Raw genomic sequence first — 17,733 nt, forward strand, 5'->3', positions numbered from 1 at the left:
TGATGGCGTCACTTTAGTTTAAGCACAGAGAGCAGATCTAACGTGGGGTGGAGTAACGCGGAGTAAGGAGTTAAAGTTGGAAAACGTAGCCTTCTAAAAACAAATGCTGGTTCCACAGCATTGAGCGATGCTTTAGCTACTTGCAGCTTTCATGGACTACATTCTCCGGGCTCGGACACGCTGAAATTGTGGCTAACTGTGTGGCGCAGGAATGCAAACGCTGCACCTTTTAAGTTTGCAGGTAACATTTCGACTGATACGGCTACCGCCAGTTAAACCGGTTTAGAAAAGCTTACATCAAGCAACTGTTACTGGAGGACAAATGCTCTGAAAGAGACCCGGTGCAGACTCCGCGGAGGTCATTTCATTAGTTACGGATCACTCTTTTTCCACTGGTCCTTGTCTTTCTTCCCTCTCCTCTCTCTCCTCTTCCTCTCAACAAATTCCTTGGAGGTCTTCTGTATAGTCGGGTCTAAGTAAGTAGCAATGTCCATCAAATTAAATTGCTTCCATCCAAATAGTCAGGATCAGCAAAAACAGGAAACAAATTAATGTTGGCATTTCCTGTATTCCTAAGGCTATGATGGCTGGAATAAATGCTCAGATCCGAGTAGGACGGGCAAGTCTCTTTGTGAAATTGTCTCATAAGATGCCTGGTAATAAAACAGACGGTGAGAGGGTACAGGTGGAAATATGCCTTGGTGGAAAACGGAAGAAGAAGTCCACTATTTAAGATGGTTTTTCATTTAAAATTCAGTCCCTCACATTTTGTTGAGGGTTACTTGTGGACTTGGAAATGGAAAGTCTGCTCTTCAAGAGGAAATAATCAGAAGAAAAGCCAACATAGCATGGACATTCCAACTGATAACTCGATTATAACCCACCCCCAGCATTTGATCTCATCCGTATGTGGTTTTAAAGATGTTAGTCAATCACTGACTCAAATGGTCTTTTGAGAAAATAGATAAGAATTGAATGCTCTATGTTAATCAGCACTTTACCACCAAAAACAATCAAATCTGTCCAGAAGTGCCATTAGTGTCTTTTCACCCTTCTGTTGTTAGTAAATGTGTTTTTATCGGTCTTTCAATTGACCACTTTAAGATGACACCCGGTAAGTACGAGGTTATGTAACCATCTTCCCTACCGGTATAAAAAAGACCACCATATTACTGCTTTTTACCACTTTTATTATTTCTTCTTTATTAATGTTTCATACTTGTAAAACCTCCTGAGTATCTACGGAAGTGAGTTGAATATTTACGACATCGTTCAGTTTCTGGACCACGGATGGGACCAGATGCAAACAAGCAGTAGACTGCACACATAGAAGTAAACCATAAAGCCAGGCAACTGCTAGTCCATGCACCATGCAGGCCATTTTCATTCGACTGAGCTACTTGTCGAACGTATCGAGGATTTTTTTTAAAGGTTTGTTTTGGTAATATATTGAGAAGTGACGCCTGGAAACCTCAACGTATTTGCAGAGTGTGGTTTGAAGAGAGTTCAAAATAAAACCTGAGAGCGAAGCACAAGCTGCTATGCTCATGCAAGGTGTTTGGGGTTTTTTTTTCACCTGGAAGCCAGTACATTGGTTAAGTGTGAACCTTGTTATTCCCAGTCGCAGCCTGATAATTTATGCCCAGGTTTATTCCGTAGTTTGACTTTTTTCACATAAACGCTAAAATCACTCGTCGGTTGTGTGAAATTCAGGCTCTTTAATGTGAGGAACAAGGCAAGATGGTGGTGATCTTTCTTACACGTGCTTCAGCCAAACTTATCAAGAATGTGAGTCTATGCGAGTTTATGTGCGTCTATTCTTTGATTGTTGCGGCCGTTCTACAGCTGCCTGAAAGACCCGATTAAGCAGCAATAACCGTGGAGCTCTAGACTGCTGTCTGTGTGCAATATGAGTTGCTAAAGACATGCAGAGTGCGGCACTTTTTTCAAACACATACCACGATAAAGCAAATAATCAGACACTGCAGCGAGGACGGAGGGAGCTTGCACTTTCTCCGCCCTGTCCAGAAAGCAAAAATGATGTCTCAGAGGGAGAAAAAAAACAAAACTTTTCCATTTAACCTCTGGTGAAATAATCACAAGCTGTTCCAGATATATTCCGCTGTGGCTAGAGAAGTCACAATTCAGCATGCCGGGTCAGGGTTGTCGAGGAGTAACATCACCGACACTACAGCGGCTGCTGAGTGGTGTTTTCCTTCTAATGCCTGCACCTCTGTGGCCCCAACACTAATGGAGACCCTCACAATAACTACAGCCTAACAGCAGGCCAGGTTTTTAATGCCCTCTCATTGTAATGGCCTCTCTAAAAGCATCTCACTGCTGGCTCCTCTCCACACAGAAATAAAGGAGGGAAGAAAAAAAACGCTCAGCCGTGTCAAGCATTTTTTGACGATACCATTTGGCCAAAATGAGGAACCAACCCACAACCGAGTAAGCGCCAGTTGCTAGAAATGTTCGAATAAAAAAAATGCATAATTGCAGGTGCTTTTCAAATGCATCCTTTATAATCTCTCTGAAAAACACGAGACCCTCTAACCTCCTATCGACTGCAAACAGAAGAGGGAGTACGACAAGCTGCCTCGACATCTCACAGAGGACCATATTTACTTTACAGCAGTCCCCGTGAGAAGCGTGCAAAATAAATCTTGGGAGATTAAGAAATCCCATCAGATTTCCGGACTTCCCTCAACGCAGCTCAATAAATAGCATTATCTGAGGACTGTGGGAGATATTTCACAGGAAAATTGAACGAACAAGCTCCAATTCGCATCAAAATGTTGTTTTTGTTGCTCCTCCGGGAGCTTTTGTGAATGAGAAAAACACACGAATGGCACCATGTGAGACACATTAGCAGCACATACATATCTTGTATATGAGAATGTTGCAGTCACCGCATGCATGAGGCAGTTAAGGTGAACAGTGGAGAGGATCATCTCCTCCTGGCCCAGTCACAGACCGAATTACATCAGTGATGTCCATTTAATTTAGGGGGATTTGCACTGGAGCATTATGGGAACGTTCATCTACTCAACGGTCATTAAATGCATTCATTCCGCTCTGCTTTAATAAAAATGATAGCAGAGGCAGTCGGGGTCAGGGATCCGGTGCAGCACCTGACAACAATGGCATCTGGCAAAACACTGCTGGGAAAAGTGTCTGATTGGATGAAAGCTTCCAGGTGAAAGTGGGGCAGCAGACTGGTGGCCTTATAGGAATGAGAGAGATGGACTGTGGATTTCGTGTGTGAGAGGTGTGAAACTCAGATATGCATTTCATATGGAACAGAAACAGAAAAACAGGATAGGACTCACGTCAATGTAGTTAGCGTTGATGTAGTCAGAGTTGGGGTCTCCGAGCAGAGGGTGGAGCTTCACTCTGTGGCGGTCATCTGAGATGGGCGAAACGTACGAGAGTAAAACAAAAATGTTACAGTGTATTTCTACCTGTTTTCCTTAAATGATGGATTCGATATTTCATGGCCGCTTACATCCCAGCAAGGTGTCATGCCTCCCTTTGGTTTTGTCCTTCTTCTTTGTGCAGTCCCAGCCATCAAAGAAGCTCTACAGAGATAAAGAGACGCTTGTTTAAGATTTCAGGAACAGGGTAATCTCTGGGTGAACCAGTCTCTGAATGAAATAGCACAATTTTCCTTTTCAGCCAGAAGAAAAATGTGCTGGAAATGCTTTCTGGTGAGCACCAGCCGGGTTTCCATTCAGTAGCGAAAAAAAAAAAAAAAAAAAAAGATATGTGAATCAGACACTTTTCCATTGACTGGTTTGAAGCAAATCAACTAAGTCTTAAGACCTTGTATCTTCCCTGGGGATGTTTTACAGACCTTTGCTGCTGTCCTCTGTTGCTAATTTTATTACCAAAGTAGGTTTCTGCATCCATTCTAAGGGACACACGGTCAACTATCCACGGAAAAGTTTCATGACGTGCACATTTCCTGTGCTCTCCTCTGTGTAGAGGCTGAATCGAGATGTCTTGGAGCTAGTGTCACCTTTCCATATGCATGGATGTACGAGTAAGCATGTAGTCTGGAAGTACATAGGCACAAAACCACACACACTCATATCCATACCACTATGCCCCCTAGAGGTTTTCAGCCACTATAAGGACATTTTGTTCAATTCTGCCCAAGTCTCAATACAGAGCATGGGAATTACAAATTCAGTTCTCCCAGAAGCCAGCCAAGAACCAGTCAAATCCTGCCTGGGATTACATCCTCCTCCTCACTTTTCCCTGCTTCTCTGGTGCCCTCTCTTTTCACGAGACTTTCTCTCCGAATCCCTCAATTTTGTTCCCCTCTCTTTACGTCTCTTCACCGCTTTCTCTTCCCTGTCCACCTCTTCCTTCTTGTTTTTCCCCCTTCACATTTTTTTGACATGAGATATATCTGAGCTTTCTTTGTTTCTCTCCCACCAGTCCTCTGCTCAGTCCTCAGGAGAGAAAAGCAGAAAACAGTGAGGGGGGGGATACACAGGAAGGAAAAACTGTTAGAGAACGGCAGCTTATTAAAGAGAAAGAAACCAACACCAGGGGAGGGTTGGTTCGATGCCATCAATGCAGGGGTCAGTGGGGTGGGTTGTTCAAGTTGATCACACAATGTGAGTCGAATGGGATGAAAGAAATCACGACCGTCCCGAATTAGTCATATTTCTTATTTTTTATTGAACACGTTTATGTTCTTTCAACATCTCTCACGTTCTACGGTGTTCCTTTTCCCTTCGATCAGAATTCCACAGAATTACTGTCCTTTATTTCTCCATTTCACTCCGTAAGCGTGCCGCCTTTAACTTTTGACGTCTTTCCCACACACACACACACACACACTCAGTCAAAATTCAGTCTGTAGATCCAATAATCAATGTAACAACTAAATTTCTGGAGACCTGAAACAGAATTTTCCAGTAAAATAAATAGAGTCAACAAGCCTGGCAGTTGCGACCTAAAATGTAGCATCAGGTGGTGTTTTTATTTGAAATGAGCACGGTAACTTGGTTGTCCCTGATGCAACTTAGGAGTGAATCAGTGTTTGAATGAGTCCATCACTCTTGCAAACATCAGCCTCAAGGTGCAAAGTGGTCTAATGGAAGTTTGGAGCGCTCCGGTAAAACTATGTTGTTGCAAACTCGTACATTTCCGCAGTGGGGATATGACAGCAGCTGTCACACGCGCAAGACCCATTACAGCCAACAGTGAACTCCTGATCAATGTTTTACAGAAAACAGGTAGTCCTCAGGGAAATAAAAACCTATGCTTGCCAAGAGAGAGTAATAAGGCAGTCCTCGTCATTTTCCTTTCTAATAGAAAGAGACGATCCATCAAAACACATGCACTTTGCACAGCGGGAGAGACAGAGAAAAAAACAAAAAACAAAAAAAATAAAAAACAAATAGGTGTGTATTGATTTTTAGAGTGGAGTGTGTTCTGGCCAAAAGGGACCATTTAATGAGTCTACAAGCAGAGTTCCAGAGGGGGAGACCGTGTACCAGAGACAAAAGATGTTTTCTCTTTCTCACGAATGCCATAGGCCGTGGGTGACAGAGATGGACTCCTCCCCAGGGTGGGAGCTCAACTCTCAGCCGCAGTTGTTCAACTTGGGAGAGATATATTCGAAGCCCTGGGTCCTTCAGTTGTGTTCCTTGGATCACATATCCAGAGATAGCAGCAGCAGGGGGAGGGGTATGCAGTGTTCAGGAAGGAAAACGTGTCTGCACCTAAAGTAGTGTCAGTCAAGGACGAAACCATACAGCGAACTGGTGCAAAAAGAAAGAATAAAACTGCCAAGTTTCAAGTGTTTTGCAACAAAGCGGTGAATCGCGCAGAGAGGGCATCGAACAGACAACAGAGACATGACTGTTACAGTTTGGACACTTTGATGACATTTCATGGGATACTTAAGTTATACCATGCGCGTCGAGAGACCTGGTCATTCGGGGCTTCAGCCCCGAATGTTTGCTCAAGCTACAGACGCCCCTGAGTTATACTGTCAACAAAAATGAAAGATGAAAGACCAAAATAAATGCATCTGTTTGTCCAAAAGCAGGATTTTATTTATTCCAATCTCTTTGCAAGATAGCTCTTGTAATATGTGCCTCGGTGAAGTGATTTGGATCGTCTTGATAACAATGGAGCGAGATTAGCGTCAATTCATTGTTAGTTTTTGCTCTTTTCTTTTATTTGCTAGCAAAGGAAAAAAAAAAGCTGAAAATAACCAAATGCTTAAACAAGCGTCTCCTGTTCAAACCAATTCATATTTCTATGGTAATAACCTCCTCAGTGACTCCCAATATAATTGTGCATTGTTCATTCATAGACACAATAGCCGCTTTCGGACAGACCGTTCTAAGAAAGTAGAGAAGAAAACAATGCCGCTGTCAAGAGCAAGAATACTGTAATTAATGATACTGCTGCAGTTTTCGGATCATTTTAATTTTTTAATTCAGTCAATAGAGGTAAAGGTTTGAAGCCCCCGGCATCAACAGAGTGTCTGCCGTCTTCTTTGCCTTCACGTATCTGCCCCGTAGCTTCTTCCACACATTCTTACAGAACTCTCCCTCTTTCCCCAAAGTTCTGCCCATCTCTGTGCACCAGTTTGGGGAGTTTACGTGCTCCCTGTGCTGTTTCACTGCAGTTTCGTACAGCTGCCTGTACAAACGCACCTCCTCACTGAGCCTGGTCTCACATCGGTCCATCCGGTTCGTTGTGCCTGGCGCCGCCAAGTTACAAAAATCGACTGGTGCACGACAACGCGCTGCGCCGTCTTTTCAAGGCAAGCGCCATGCCTGAAACGTCATTTTGACGTCACGGTCCACCACCGCCGTGACAGACGCGGCAACCATGCTACCGCCTTTAGCCGTTAGCCGTTTAGCGCTACATTCAAACACAAAACAAAACGGTAAAAGTAAGGAGAGTAGAAAAAACACCACCAAGAAGCTAAAATGGAGAGCGGGGAGGCCACTGTGTTTATGGTCTGCATGATGGTGATATTAATCATGGACAATCACATCAGGCGTCTAATATCGAGGCTGGAAGAGCTCACAGAGAGAGTCAGGAGATACGAAAGCGGCTATTGTCTCTCAGGATGTTGTCCTCAGTGGTAACAGAACTGGATAGCACACAGCTTATGGTGCTAAAAGGGAAAACATAAGACAAGTTTCTGTCCAGAAATCGTGTTCATTGTGACCATTTCTGAAATATCGTCTTACTACCAAACTAACTGTGAGTAAAGTTGAGTGAATAAATAGCATCCTCAACTGCTATTTTCTTATTCTAATATGATTTTGCCATAATTCACTTATCATTTTGTGTTTCTTCAGTTACATCTCGGTGCAGTGATAACGACGGTTGGAGTTTGTCAGAAAACAAAAGTTAGAATAAAGTTTGTGGTATTTCCTAGCCTGATTAACATAGACTTTCAAATCTCTTCGAGATTCTGGTCTGACCAAGACCATAACGAATACGATTCGAAATGGCCTGGTCAACCCGCCTCCCTCGGGTTGCTACTGGTTGTGGCCAGAAAAGGCTGTGCCTAAGCTTAAGCCAATCACACCACTCTTTCCTCTGACGTATGATTTAGCTACCAGCGGGGCTAACTGGTAGATTAAACTCTTACCAAAGCCAGTAGGGAGCAAGGCGACAACGTCTTTCCTGTCAAGAAATGATTCAAGGGCTGTTCTTTGCTCGATTTTTAACGAGAATCTCCCGTCGAACACTTTCATTACAGCATCTACAGCAGTGTCAAAAGCTTGACGCTGCTCCATGTTGATATTGAATGAAGCGCTTCCGTGTACAATCCATGGGTTGAGTGGCAGTTCAACCACGTCACTACCTTGAACACGCCTCTACCCTGGGCCGTTGGCGCTGCTCAAAGTTGATTGCTTCCCGACAAAGTGGGTGGAGTTCCCATTTTTTCGGGAACTCGAATCCACCTGAATGAGCAGTTTGCCTGAGTAAGTGTAGCAGAGCCGAAGGTGTTGCGTCACTGCGAGGGCGGAGCCTGGGTAGGTATTTCCTAAAGCCAGAATAAAGTAGAAATAAATGTGCGTTTTGAGTTCATAACATTGCAGAACTGACAACACAGGACTGAATAAACCTGTTGGGTTCAGTAAACAAAGGGTTTTCTCTGCTGAGACCCTGAGGGTATTTCCATGTTTATGCCTTCAAAATTTGGCACTTCACACAAAATCGTGGAAGGCAATGCAGGCCAGGGTAAGGAAATACATGATTGTAATCAGACCAAATTTTTTTTTTTTTAATTTCCACTTCATCAGACATGCCAAATATGTACCACGCTGAAAGCTCATGCCTGCAATGCTTTTCTTTATTTGACTTTTATACGGCCAAGCCAGGCAGCCATTAGATTCTAGTGAAAAGCTCCTCCTCGTAAGGGAGCTCCACAGGGCGGTCTGCTCGGTCCACCTCCCTTTCTCTGAGAAGTGTTTGAATACGATAACAGGGTTTACTTTTTTGTTTTTTTCTTTGGAAATACCCATGATTTCCTCCAAGTGAAAATCCCTTCTGAGCTTCACTACATATGTTGAACTCTAATTCCCAACTATTAGTGTCAAGAAAACACCAGGTTTACATTTCCATTACCCCAATAAACCCAAAATATATTTAAGAACACACAATGTATCGTTTTCATTCAACGGGTTAAACACTGTTCATTAAAGAAACTTTCAAAGATTGTGAAGTAACTCTCGTAATTCACCTCACACATGATGACATCAAAATAGTTATTTAAAGAAGTTCAGACAGACACTGTATCTACAAGGGGGAACAGATATTTTCTGATCATACTGTAGCAGAGCCAAATAATTCTTTCATTAGTATCTCGCAACCTCCAAATATGATTCCTCACCACTAAAGAAAAAACACGAAACCTTTAGCAAGAATACCCAACAGCGATAATAAGAAATAATAGGATTCATGGCAATTTTCCCCCCTTTGGACGGCAGTGCACTTTGATATTCTAACGTCCTGCGGCTGGAATGTCATTTGAAAGTTATGAGAGGATCCCGACATGTGACCTCTGAATCTCCATCCTACATGTTCTATTTTTCATCAGCAGTTTAAGAAATCAATTGAGCCCAATAATGCTTGGGGACAACATCGAGTGCAAAATGATCCTCCATAACGCCAGATGTATTCCTACTGGACAGAAATGTTCAAAACATTGTTAATGGGACTGTTGCACACACATTGCACCACATATTACAAAGGGAGGTAAATACCAACATCGCTACTGGAAAGAGAGACTGTTCTTTGGTTGGAGAGAAGTGGAGCCAGGAGTTTTTTTTTCTTTCTCTTTTTCTAATACGCACTTTTCTTTCGGAAAACTTTACATCCTTCTTCCCATCCCAGACTGTCCTTTCCTCGCTTCACTACTATCTATTTGCAGTGGACGTTCAACTTCACCACGCCTTTTTAACCTTGTTAATTAATTCCAGTGGGTGGTGAGTATGACATGGATGACATCAGATTGATGGCCTCCCTTATAACAAACACTCTGGCTAATACGGCCTCCCTCAGCCTACAGTATAAAAATTGCATATTATACGATCTTATCACTAATTACTAGCTGATGAAGATGATCGAAAGACACTCCATGAATGCTAAGGTGCTAATTTGCAGCAGCAGTAAATATATTTAAAGCCAGTCGTGAAAAAAATAAAATAAAATCAGCCTCCATTTCGTGAACGAACAACCCATTAATTTTACACAACTCACACTTTAAATTGTCATAAGGCTAAAAGTTATGCAAAGCTAAGAACGCGGTGGCTTTGAGTGACAACCGAGTGCTGTGGCTGACACCAAATGAACATGCATGCTCAGTCAGTCTAAGTCTATCCCTTACACATCGCCTCTGCCTAAAAGAACCCATGACAACAATGTCCAAGTGGCAAAATCAAGAACCTCTAAACAAGTTCACAAAACAGCGGGCGGCTATAAAGCGGCTACATCCATCCAGTCAATATATCTAACAGTATCAAGTTTATAAAATATCTGATGATACACGGGTGATGCACAGATAGAATGAAACAGATAAGCGACTTCCCTTCGCCATATATGGTGTTTTGTTTATTAGGACAGAAATTGAAAATATAAGATACTAATATAGAGTCATGTGTAAATGTTCAATGTTTTTGGGCAGAATGGATGGTGTGATCTGAGCTCCATGGACTATCTGGACATGCATCTACATGGCCTGTTTTTTAATGTAATGGGAGAGACTGCTTCCTTTGAGTCGAAGATTCTCAGATTAAAAGCCAACTTGGAAAAAAGGGCCATCCCTCGGGAGACTTTTTGGACTCGCATAAAGACGACGGGAGATCTTGTTTAGATTTCAAGAGTAGCCAGCAACCTTCAGTGACAGCGGCACGCGTTCTGTCTTTATTAACGTACGCCCAGTTTCTCAGGTCTATATGTTGAAATCAAGTTCTACTTACTTGTTCATTTTTTTAATGATCTCCATACTGTATTTTTGCACTGTGTTGCCTGAGAGTCTTGTAATGTCTATGAAAGAATCTTGAAGTGACGTTTTTTGTTTCTCTTTTTAAAGAATACTGTAGACTTATATGGCAAAAAGAAAGAGAAGGTTAATGAAAAGACTGCAGATGTGATGTGTGATTGTCCATCATTATAGTCTGTTCTTCTGCTTCTCTCACTTAGTGTGTGTTATAGAGAAATTGACCAATTACGTGGAACTGTAGAATTCGCTGAAAGCTGCTTATTTTAGAAATGCAGTCCTACAGTGTCAGACATTTTACTTAACACCGCTCTTCAGATCAATAGGCCGACGAGCCCTATTATTTTTATTTTCCACTTCACTCTTGTCTAGTGTACTGGTAGAAATACTATGCGCTGCTCTTCATTTCATCTTGTAATAGCTCAAGTTAACATGATCTATGGCACTTTTTCTATCACACACACACACACACACACACACTGTTTCGGGGTCCAAATCTTGCCGAAAGACACTTCAGCATCATATCGCCGACCTTCCACAGAAACAGAGTAGCATCCGCGTAGAATGTCAGAGTGTAAACATAGAGTGTAACGGCGCCCCTTCACCTCATACTCCTGTTTAAATCCGTAGCCCTCGGCGGTCTTCATCTGGTTGATGTGCTGGAGCAGGTCGGCCACTCGGACGGCAGGGTGGAGCTGACCCGTGTGGTAAGGGGAGCCTTTACGTCCGCACTGGTGCCTCGGGGAGCCTCCAAGCAGGCTGCTGGCCTCATTCACCGAGCTACGAGCATCACCTGAACCGCAAAACACGCACACGTGCAGTTTTTGTGAAAATCTGGAAATCAAACGTGTCACAAGCCAGGCAGGCTGCGATAAAATATTAACCGAGTCTCGCAACGGTTGCATGTCAATTTGGGATGGCATCCGCTGGTTTTTACGTGTGTCAGCATGACACTGCGACACTTTGGATGCTCGTACTGACAAATGCGGCGCAGTATCTGTCACAAGTATGTTGCTTTCATAAGACCCGTCTTCAAATTAGATGTGACTTTGCAGCAGCTCTGTCTCAGATCATGTGCGAGGCAGACCAGGATTTGGGTAAACTTCAAAATGTTCTCGGTGACGCTGACAACACATGAAAAGCAAATGTCACAAATAAATCATGTAGGTTTGCTGAAATGCGTTGTGTTGACATGCTACATGCAGCATCGTGCCGGAGGCCAATTTTTCTCACAAGAAGAAAAGATCTGTGATTGAAACCAACAAAGGTTGGTCATCAAAATGCCAAAGTGAGGAATGGTGTACATCGAGTTGAATTCTGTGGCTGTGTAAGGTTGCGTATTCTGTACTATATAAAGAATCTGTGGGCCTTACTTCGTGTACCGCACGTGTGCGAGTCCATGAAGGAAAGAGCCATTCTTTCATCCTCCTGAAGGGTGCTCTGGTCTGTGAAACTGCGCTCCATGGAGCCCATATGGCTCTTCTCCTGCCGGTAAGTAATAGGTGTCTTATTCATGTTCACTGGTTTCCTGTACATGGATAAGGAGGAAGACAGAGGGACAATTGACACTTTGTTAGACAAGTAGAGGCAGAAACAGAAAAAAAAGGAAAAAAAAGACTGTTATTTTTAGTAAGGAGCAACATAAAGACTAAAAAGAAGGAGAAGAAGCGTGATAAATTATGGATAACTTTCGAAAGGAAACGAGAGGCACTGTATTCTTTTTCCGCTTCAACTCGTGACTGACAGCCAGAGCACAAGCATGTATATGATGGATCGCAAAACGATGCAAAAGCAAAGAGGTGGATTCACTTACGGATAATAAGAGTAGTAGTCCCTTCTGGCAAGAGAGCGGGAGAGGAAGGGGGAAAAAAAAGAAAAACCAAGAGAAAGAAGAGATGTAAGATGAAAGCAATGTCAGCTGAGGGCAGAATGCATTGATTACAGTGAAAATGAGAACCATCCTCTCACGAGTCCAGCTGTGCAGGTGGCCATATGACACATGCAAGTGTATCAAGCAGCTTCTGACTGAACAGAACACACAGCCAGGCAGGAAAAATGGGTGTTACTTTCAATCGAATGTATCTCAGCGTTACACCTCAAGGACTGGACCATGTGGCTTCCTGTCACAACAAATCTGGCAATCAATTCTCCAAGACTAAAAACTGAAGGTGGCACAGTGGAGGAGCTCGGATAGTGTGCAAAGCTTTAGTGACTCTAACAATCGGCACTACTCAATATCACCCTGGACATCGTGTGAGCAAATTAAATCATGATTCCTGGAGCTTTGCCCAACTCCTCATTTAGCATATATACATATATATTTTTTATTTTATTTCAAAATATCATATTCTAAGTCTTATTCAAGACTTGGTATGTACGGTACCAGCGGTGTAAATGATTTTACTGTAGACCTGCGGGATCATTGGTTAATAATCTCTAAAAGCACACCTTTTCCTTACCAATTACCAACTCATTTAAGGGTCTGGCCTCTGCTTGGTGTGTGTAATTAAGTGGCTAATTGAATTGCCTCCGCCTTTAATTAAATACTTCACACTCAGATAGGCTCCGCAGATGAGAGTAGTTTGGTCCCTTTGGTGCAACACACTAGAAGGACAATGGCGCCGGGCTGGCGGCTGGTTTAGCCTTGTCCCTAAACAAGCATGACCTTTTCGAAAGTTCAACGAGTATAAAAACAGATCGCTGAACTGTTACAAAACACAAGGGGGGGGGAACAATGTCGGAGACGCGGCGTGACTGTACGCAATGCGGGATGTTTTCTATGGAGCGGTTAACGGGAGCCGCTTACCCTTTCTTGATGATGATGATGACGGCGCCCAGCAGGAGGATGAGAACCACCAGTCCTCCGGCGCACACGCCAAGAATCAGCCCCATCTCCTCCGAGTGCTGGGAGACCTCCAGGGCCTTGCGGTGGTCTTTGCAGGCCGCTGAAAGAAGGAACAACAGCGCACAGTCCCATTAAGAAGTTAAAGGAATGGGGGAAGAAAAATAAAAATACCTCACAGTGAAGTGTAAAGCAAAGATGTATAGAGTGGGAAGAAGTTAAGCTTTAAAGAAGTCGTGATTCACGCACACCAAACTTTCTGCCTCATCATTAGAAACCTCTTACATAGCAATACATCTCAGTGAGGACCTCCACTGATCTGCTCCAGGAAGGTTTTTTGCAAGCCACTGGCAAAAATAAGACAAAAAAAAAGGGGGTTGACGCCTTGAGCACAGGAAACTGACATAATATAAAGCATTCAATCCAAGGAGATGCGCAATGGGAACACGTACTTCACTGACTGACTGGCTGGTACTGGCTATTTGGAATATTTAAGATATTATAAACCTGCTATTCCTGTTATCCGGGGGGCACACCACAGACTTATTTGAGCGAGAGTAGAATGAAACAATTTATTCTAAAAGATTATGAAATGTAAGGAACTCGTTTGCTGAAACTAATTCATCGAGCACAGTTCTTTAATCTGGTGTTGATCGAAAATTGCACGAGGACGCTGAAACTGCAATTGCTATTGTTCATTTTTATGTTGTAATACATACACCAAACGTTGAAGGTTCCTTTTGACTCATTAATGAATTAAATATAAGTTTCCCAGTCAGAATCATCCCTTCAGCCCCACGGTATAATCTCAAGGTGCCCTGGTGTCTGTTAGCCACTGGAAAGGTCATTATCATAATAGCAGGTTATTCATTTCTCTGGCATAAAGCTTCATACTTATGTAAATGGCACTGAGCTTTGTCTTGTTCTGGGGGCCCACTGATCTAGTTTTTTTTTTCGTTTTTTTTTTTTTTCCCCCTCCATGTCAGCCTGTCCTCCAGGCCTTGACAGGCCTGAAACCAGCCAAACTGAGCCCATTGGAACAGCACAAACTATCTGGAGAGCAGGAGAAAGTCAGAGCACGCCTGGGGATAGAGCTCTATCTTGCAGTCTGCTGGGGGAAAAAAAAAAAAAAAAAATCAGATCTAGGGCAGGAAAAATGAAAACACAGCCATGTTTTAGCCCAACTATCTGCAGCCATGGGCACTTTATAGAAGCTTTTGAACCCCTCATCCCAGATAAAGATGAAAGTAGTTCAATATCATTTCATTAGTTGGTAGGGTTTATTAATAAGTGATGAGTGTCTGGCTCGGTGGAGAAAATGAGTCACTGGCCCTATATCAGAATGGAACAGCTCTTTCTGAACCTGCTGTTGACAATGCTTTTATGTTGCTGTGTTGTTCCAGAGATTTCTGTGCCTCGTTTATGGACACAGAGATTTCTGACGAGCATACTTTAGTGTGCAGTAGAGGAAGGAGGAGACAGTTTAGTCAGACAGTGAATCAAAGAAGATGTTTTTGTGGCTTCTTTTCACACACTGGGACACACCATCATCCAAAGACGCCTTTGTGTCTGTGAGCATCTCTTGCCAAAAATAGCAAAAAAGATTTCAGCCTCTTGGAAGGTGCTCCATTTGAAAAAGAGAAAATCCACAGTCACTAACTCGGCTCTCTCTGTTTATTTCACGATGCCGCTTCATTTAAAATTACGTTAATACAGGGGTAGTTTGCCCAAGCTTAAAATGTAGATGAGGAGATGAAAAAAATCAATTTCACTTTTGTGATGTTTCGGACAGATAAGGCCGTTTTGCCACATTTAGCCTCGGAATTTTCTATTAAGCCAAAATACGAGCATGAAATGGATTTCCACATGAATCTATGCACCTGCCAGCTGCCCAACAGTGGAAATTGGCTCTTAAAGGAGAAATAGAAGTCTATTGTTGTGTCAAGCCTGCCAGAGGATCCTTAATTAAACTGTCACCTGGAAGTTGAAATGTAATCTCCAGCTTTGTTATCCAAGCCAGAATCATTTGCCTCCACTTAACTTGTGATGGGGTGCTTGATAATAATGGCTCAGGATGCGATGATGCAGAGGTTATGTTAATGGTAGAGGGATATGGAGATCTCACACAGCCACAAAAATCCTCTGACTTCATGCATCTTGAAACTGAATAAAACCAGATAGATAGATAGATAGATAGATAGATAGATAGATAGATAGATAGATAGATAGAAAGAGTTTTTCATTTTTTCTGTGTGTAGTGTGTCAAAGACGAGAGGCCAACGTGGTGTAGAGTACATCGCTATGTAAGAGGCATAATTAATCACTGTCTGACCGTGTTGTGTGGGGCAGATGGAGTGAGAGCTGAGCCTTGCCTTTTGGCTTTATGCTCGGGGACAGCCTCATTTCTTGTTATTCACTCAGAAAAAGAAAGAAAAGATAAAAAAAAAAAAAAGGCCTTCACCAAAAATAGACATTCCGCCAAGTCGATTTACTTCCAGGGCTTCGTTCACTGTTGCAGTGCTGAGCTAACCGAGTACCTGACTTTTATTCCCCATGATCTGGCAGTGTATTGTGGCAGAGGTATTCTCCTGCCATAAGGACTTTGAGTCAGTTTCGCTGCCCTTTTCTTGTCCCTTTAAATCTAAAAAACTGGCGTGCAGAGGAGGACGGGGGGGAAGGCCAGGCTTCCTCACACTGATAGGCCAAGGTAGCTCTATCTGGGAGTTTTGATCTGGAGAACCCTTTTGGATGCCACCGAGGTCAAAGCCTTCAGATGTGGCTCTCTGGTGGGCGGCAGATGAGAACAAAGAAACTGCCTTGATATAGTGTGTCCCGGAGTCCGCCTCCAAATAAGCAGGATGAAAGCCTGACCTCCAATCCCTCCCTGCTTGTTGCCCTTTTCTTTGAGGCCCACTGCTAAACAACAAGGAACGTCAGAGAAAATTTGTCCAGATCTCAACCTTTTGTACTTAAGAGAAAGGTGAACAATAGTGCAGTGCACCTTAAGTTCTTATAGAGTGGCTCTTACAAAACTGACAAAGAGCACAATATTGCAAAGGGTTTGATGCTGGGAAACGTATTCAAGGTCACAGTGTGTGCGGGAGTAGAGATCTTCATGTTGAGTTACCTTTGCGAGCAATCCGGACGCAGTTTATTCTGGATTCCTGAAACACAAAGAAAACAGGAGGAGACATGAAAAAAAAACTGAGCCAAGGCACACAAATATATCACCCTGAAATTATGACAAGAGATAAAAGCATACGAACGAATGATTAAAACATGATGCTGAACCCACAGATTAGCAAACATGTGAAGTAAACCGTGTGATTAATTCAATAAATGTGAGCGAATTACTCCTCTCAAAGGGAACTTTACATTCTAGACAAGACAAAGACAAAAAAAAGGAAATGATTCAAAAGGACATATCTCTGGGTCAAAGTTCTAGTTACAGATCGAGGGGAAAATATCTAAAATCTGAGAGCTGTGCTGATGTGTGTGAAGAAGGTTAGAGAGTCTCGCTGAAGGAGAAAAGATGAGAGTTGATGAAAGGGAGAGAGCATAATTAAAAGGAGGGTTTCAGACCAGTGCACCACTATGAAAACGAATTAATTTTATTCATATTTCAGCTGATGACATCTCAGTGTTATGAAAAAGACCTTTGTCAAATAGCACTAATGAGATCCAAGATTGTAATCCAATTCCATCCTGCCACCACATGCAGGATATTTATTATGAAATTAAGATTTACAGCTGCCAATTCAGGCATTATGGGACAATTATGCAAAATTGCCTATTCGGAAATGAGCAAAAAAAAAAAAGTAGCTTGCCTCAAACTTCAGTTAAATCGCATTGAGAATCCCTTTCAAAATGACGGACACTTATAAACTGTTAGTGGTTAAATCTGAAAACTGGACATAAAAATGCCCCTCGGTCGTCTTCAAGTGGCACGTGTGCCGAGTGGTGATACGAATGTGTGTCAGCTAATAACACATTCTTTACATTTGTAGTACAACAGCTCACCTTTTTTTTTTCATTGTTTGACAACGTGCAGCATAAGTTTATGCATCTGCCACTTTTGGAATGTTAAAGCAATCATCAGGACTGCAGTAGCCTTGAAATCAACAGTATGAACTACTTAATTCAAGAAGTTGACAATGAGGATACTTTATTGTTACTCCCTAACAGTTATAGTACTTTCCCCTGTACAAACTGTTGGTTTGCGTTTATGTGCACGGACAGAAATATGTTGTGTGTTTGATGATCTGAAAGTCTTCTAACAAAGTTAAATTACATTCTTATAATTTAATAGATTTTCTCTAAAATGTTCTCATTTACTACATGTCAGTGAAGTATAATAATGGTTAATTAATAAAAATGGAAATGATCAGATTTCATA

The 17,733-nt window shown here is 42.5% G+C and overlaps 1 protein-coding gene across 4 annotated transcripts in view; it reads right to left on the minus strand.

Annotated features, from left to right (window-relative positions):
* ptprub (protein tyrosine phosphatase receptor type Ub) overlaps positions 1-17,733 on the minus strand; it is a 172,372-nt gene that overhangs the window by 22,414 nt on the left and 132,225 nt on the right. For 2 of the 4 annotated variants that reach the window (XM_075465219.1, XM_075465218.1), the window contains exons 13-19: positions 16,465-16,501; positions 13,302-13,440; positions 12,309-12,332; positions 11,869-12,023; positions 11,101-11,288; positions 3,509-3,581; positions 3,333-3,409 (exon numbers count right to left, since the gene is read on the minus strand). In XM_075465219.1, the coding sequence (XP_075321334.1) occupies positions 3,333-3,409; positions 3,509-3,581; positions 11,101-11,288; positions 11,869-12,023; positions 12,309-12,332; positions 13,302-13,440; positions 16,465-16,501 (693 nt within the window). The remainder of the gene's footprint in view (positions 1-3,332; positions 3,410-3,508; positions 3,582-11,100; positions 11,289-11,868; positions 12,024-12,308; positions 12,333-13,301; positions 13,441-16,464; positions 16,502-17,733) is intronic. The other 2 variants (XM_075465221.1, XM_075465220.1) reach the window with 1 other exon arrangement.

This window comes from Odontesthes bonariensis, chromosome 5 (assembly GCF_027942865.1).
Source record: "Odontesthes bonariensis isolate fOdoBon6 chromosome 5, fOdoBon6.hap1, whole genome shotgun sequence".
Classification (NCBI taxonomy): Eukaryota; Metazoa; Chordata; class Actinopteri; order Atheriniformes; family Atherinopsidae; genus Odontesthes; species Odontesthes bonariensis.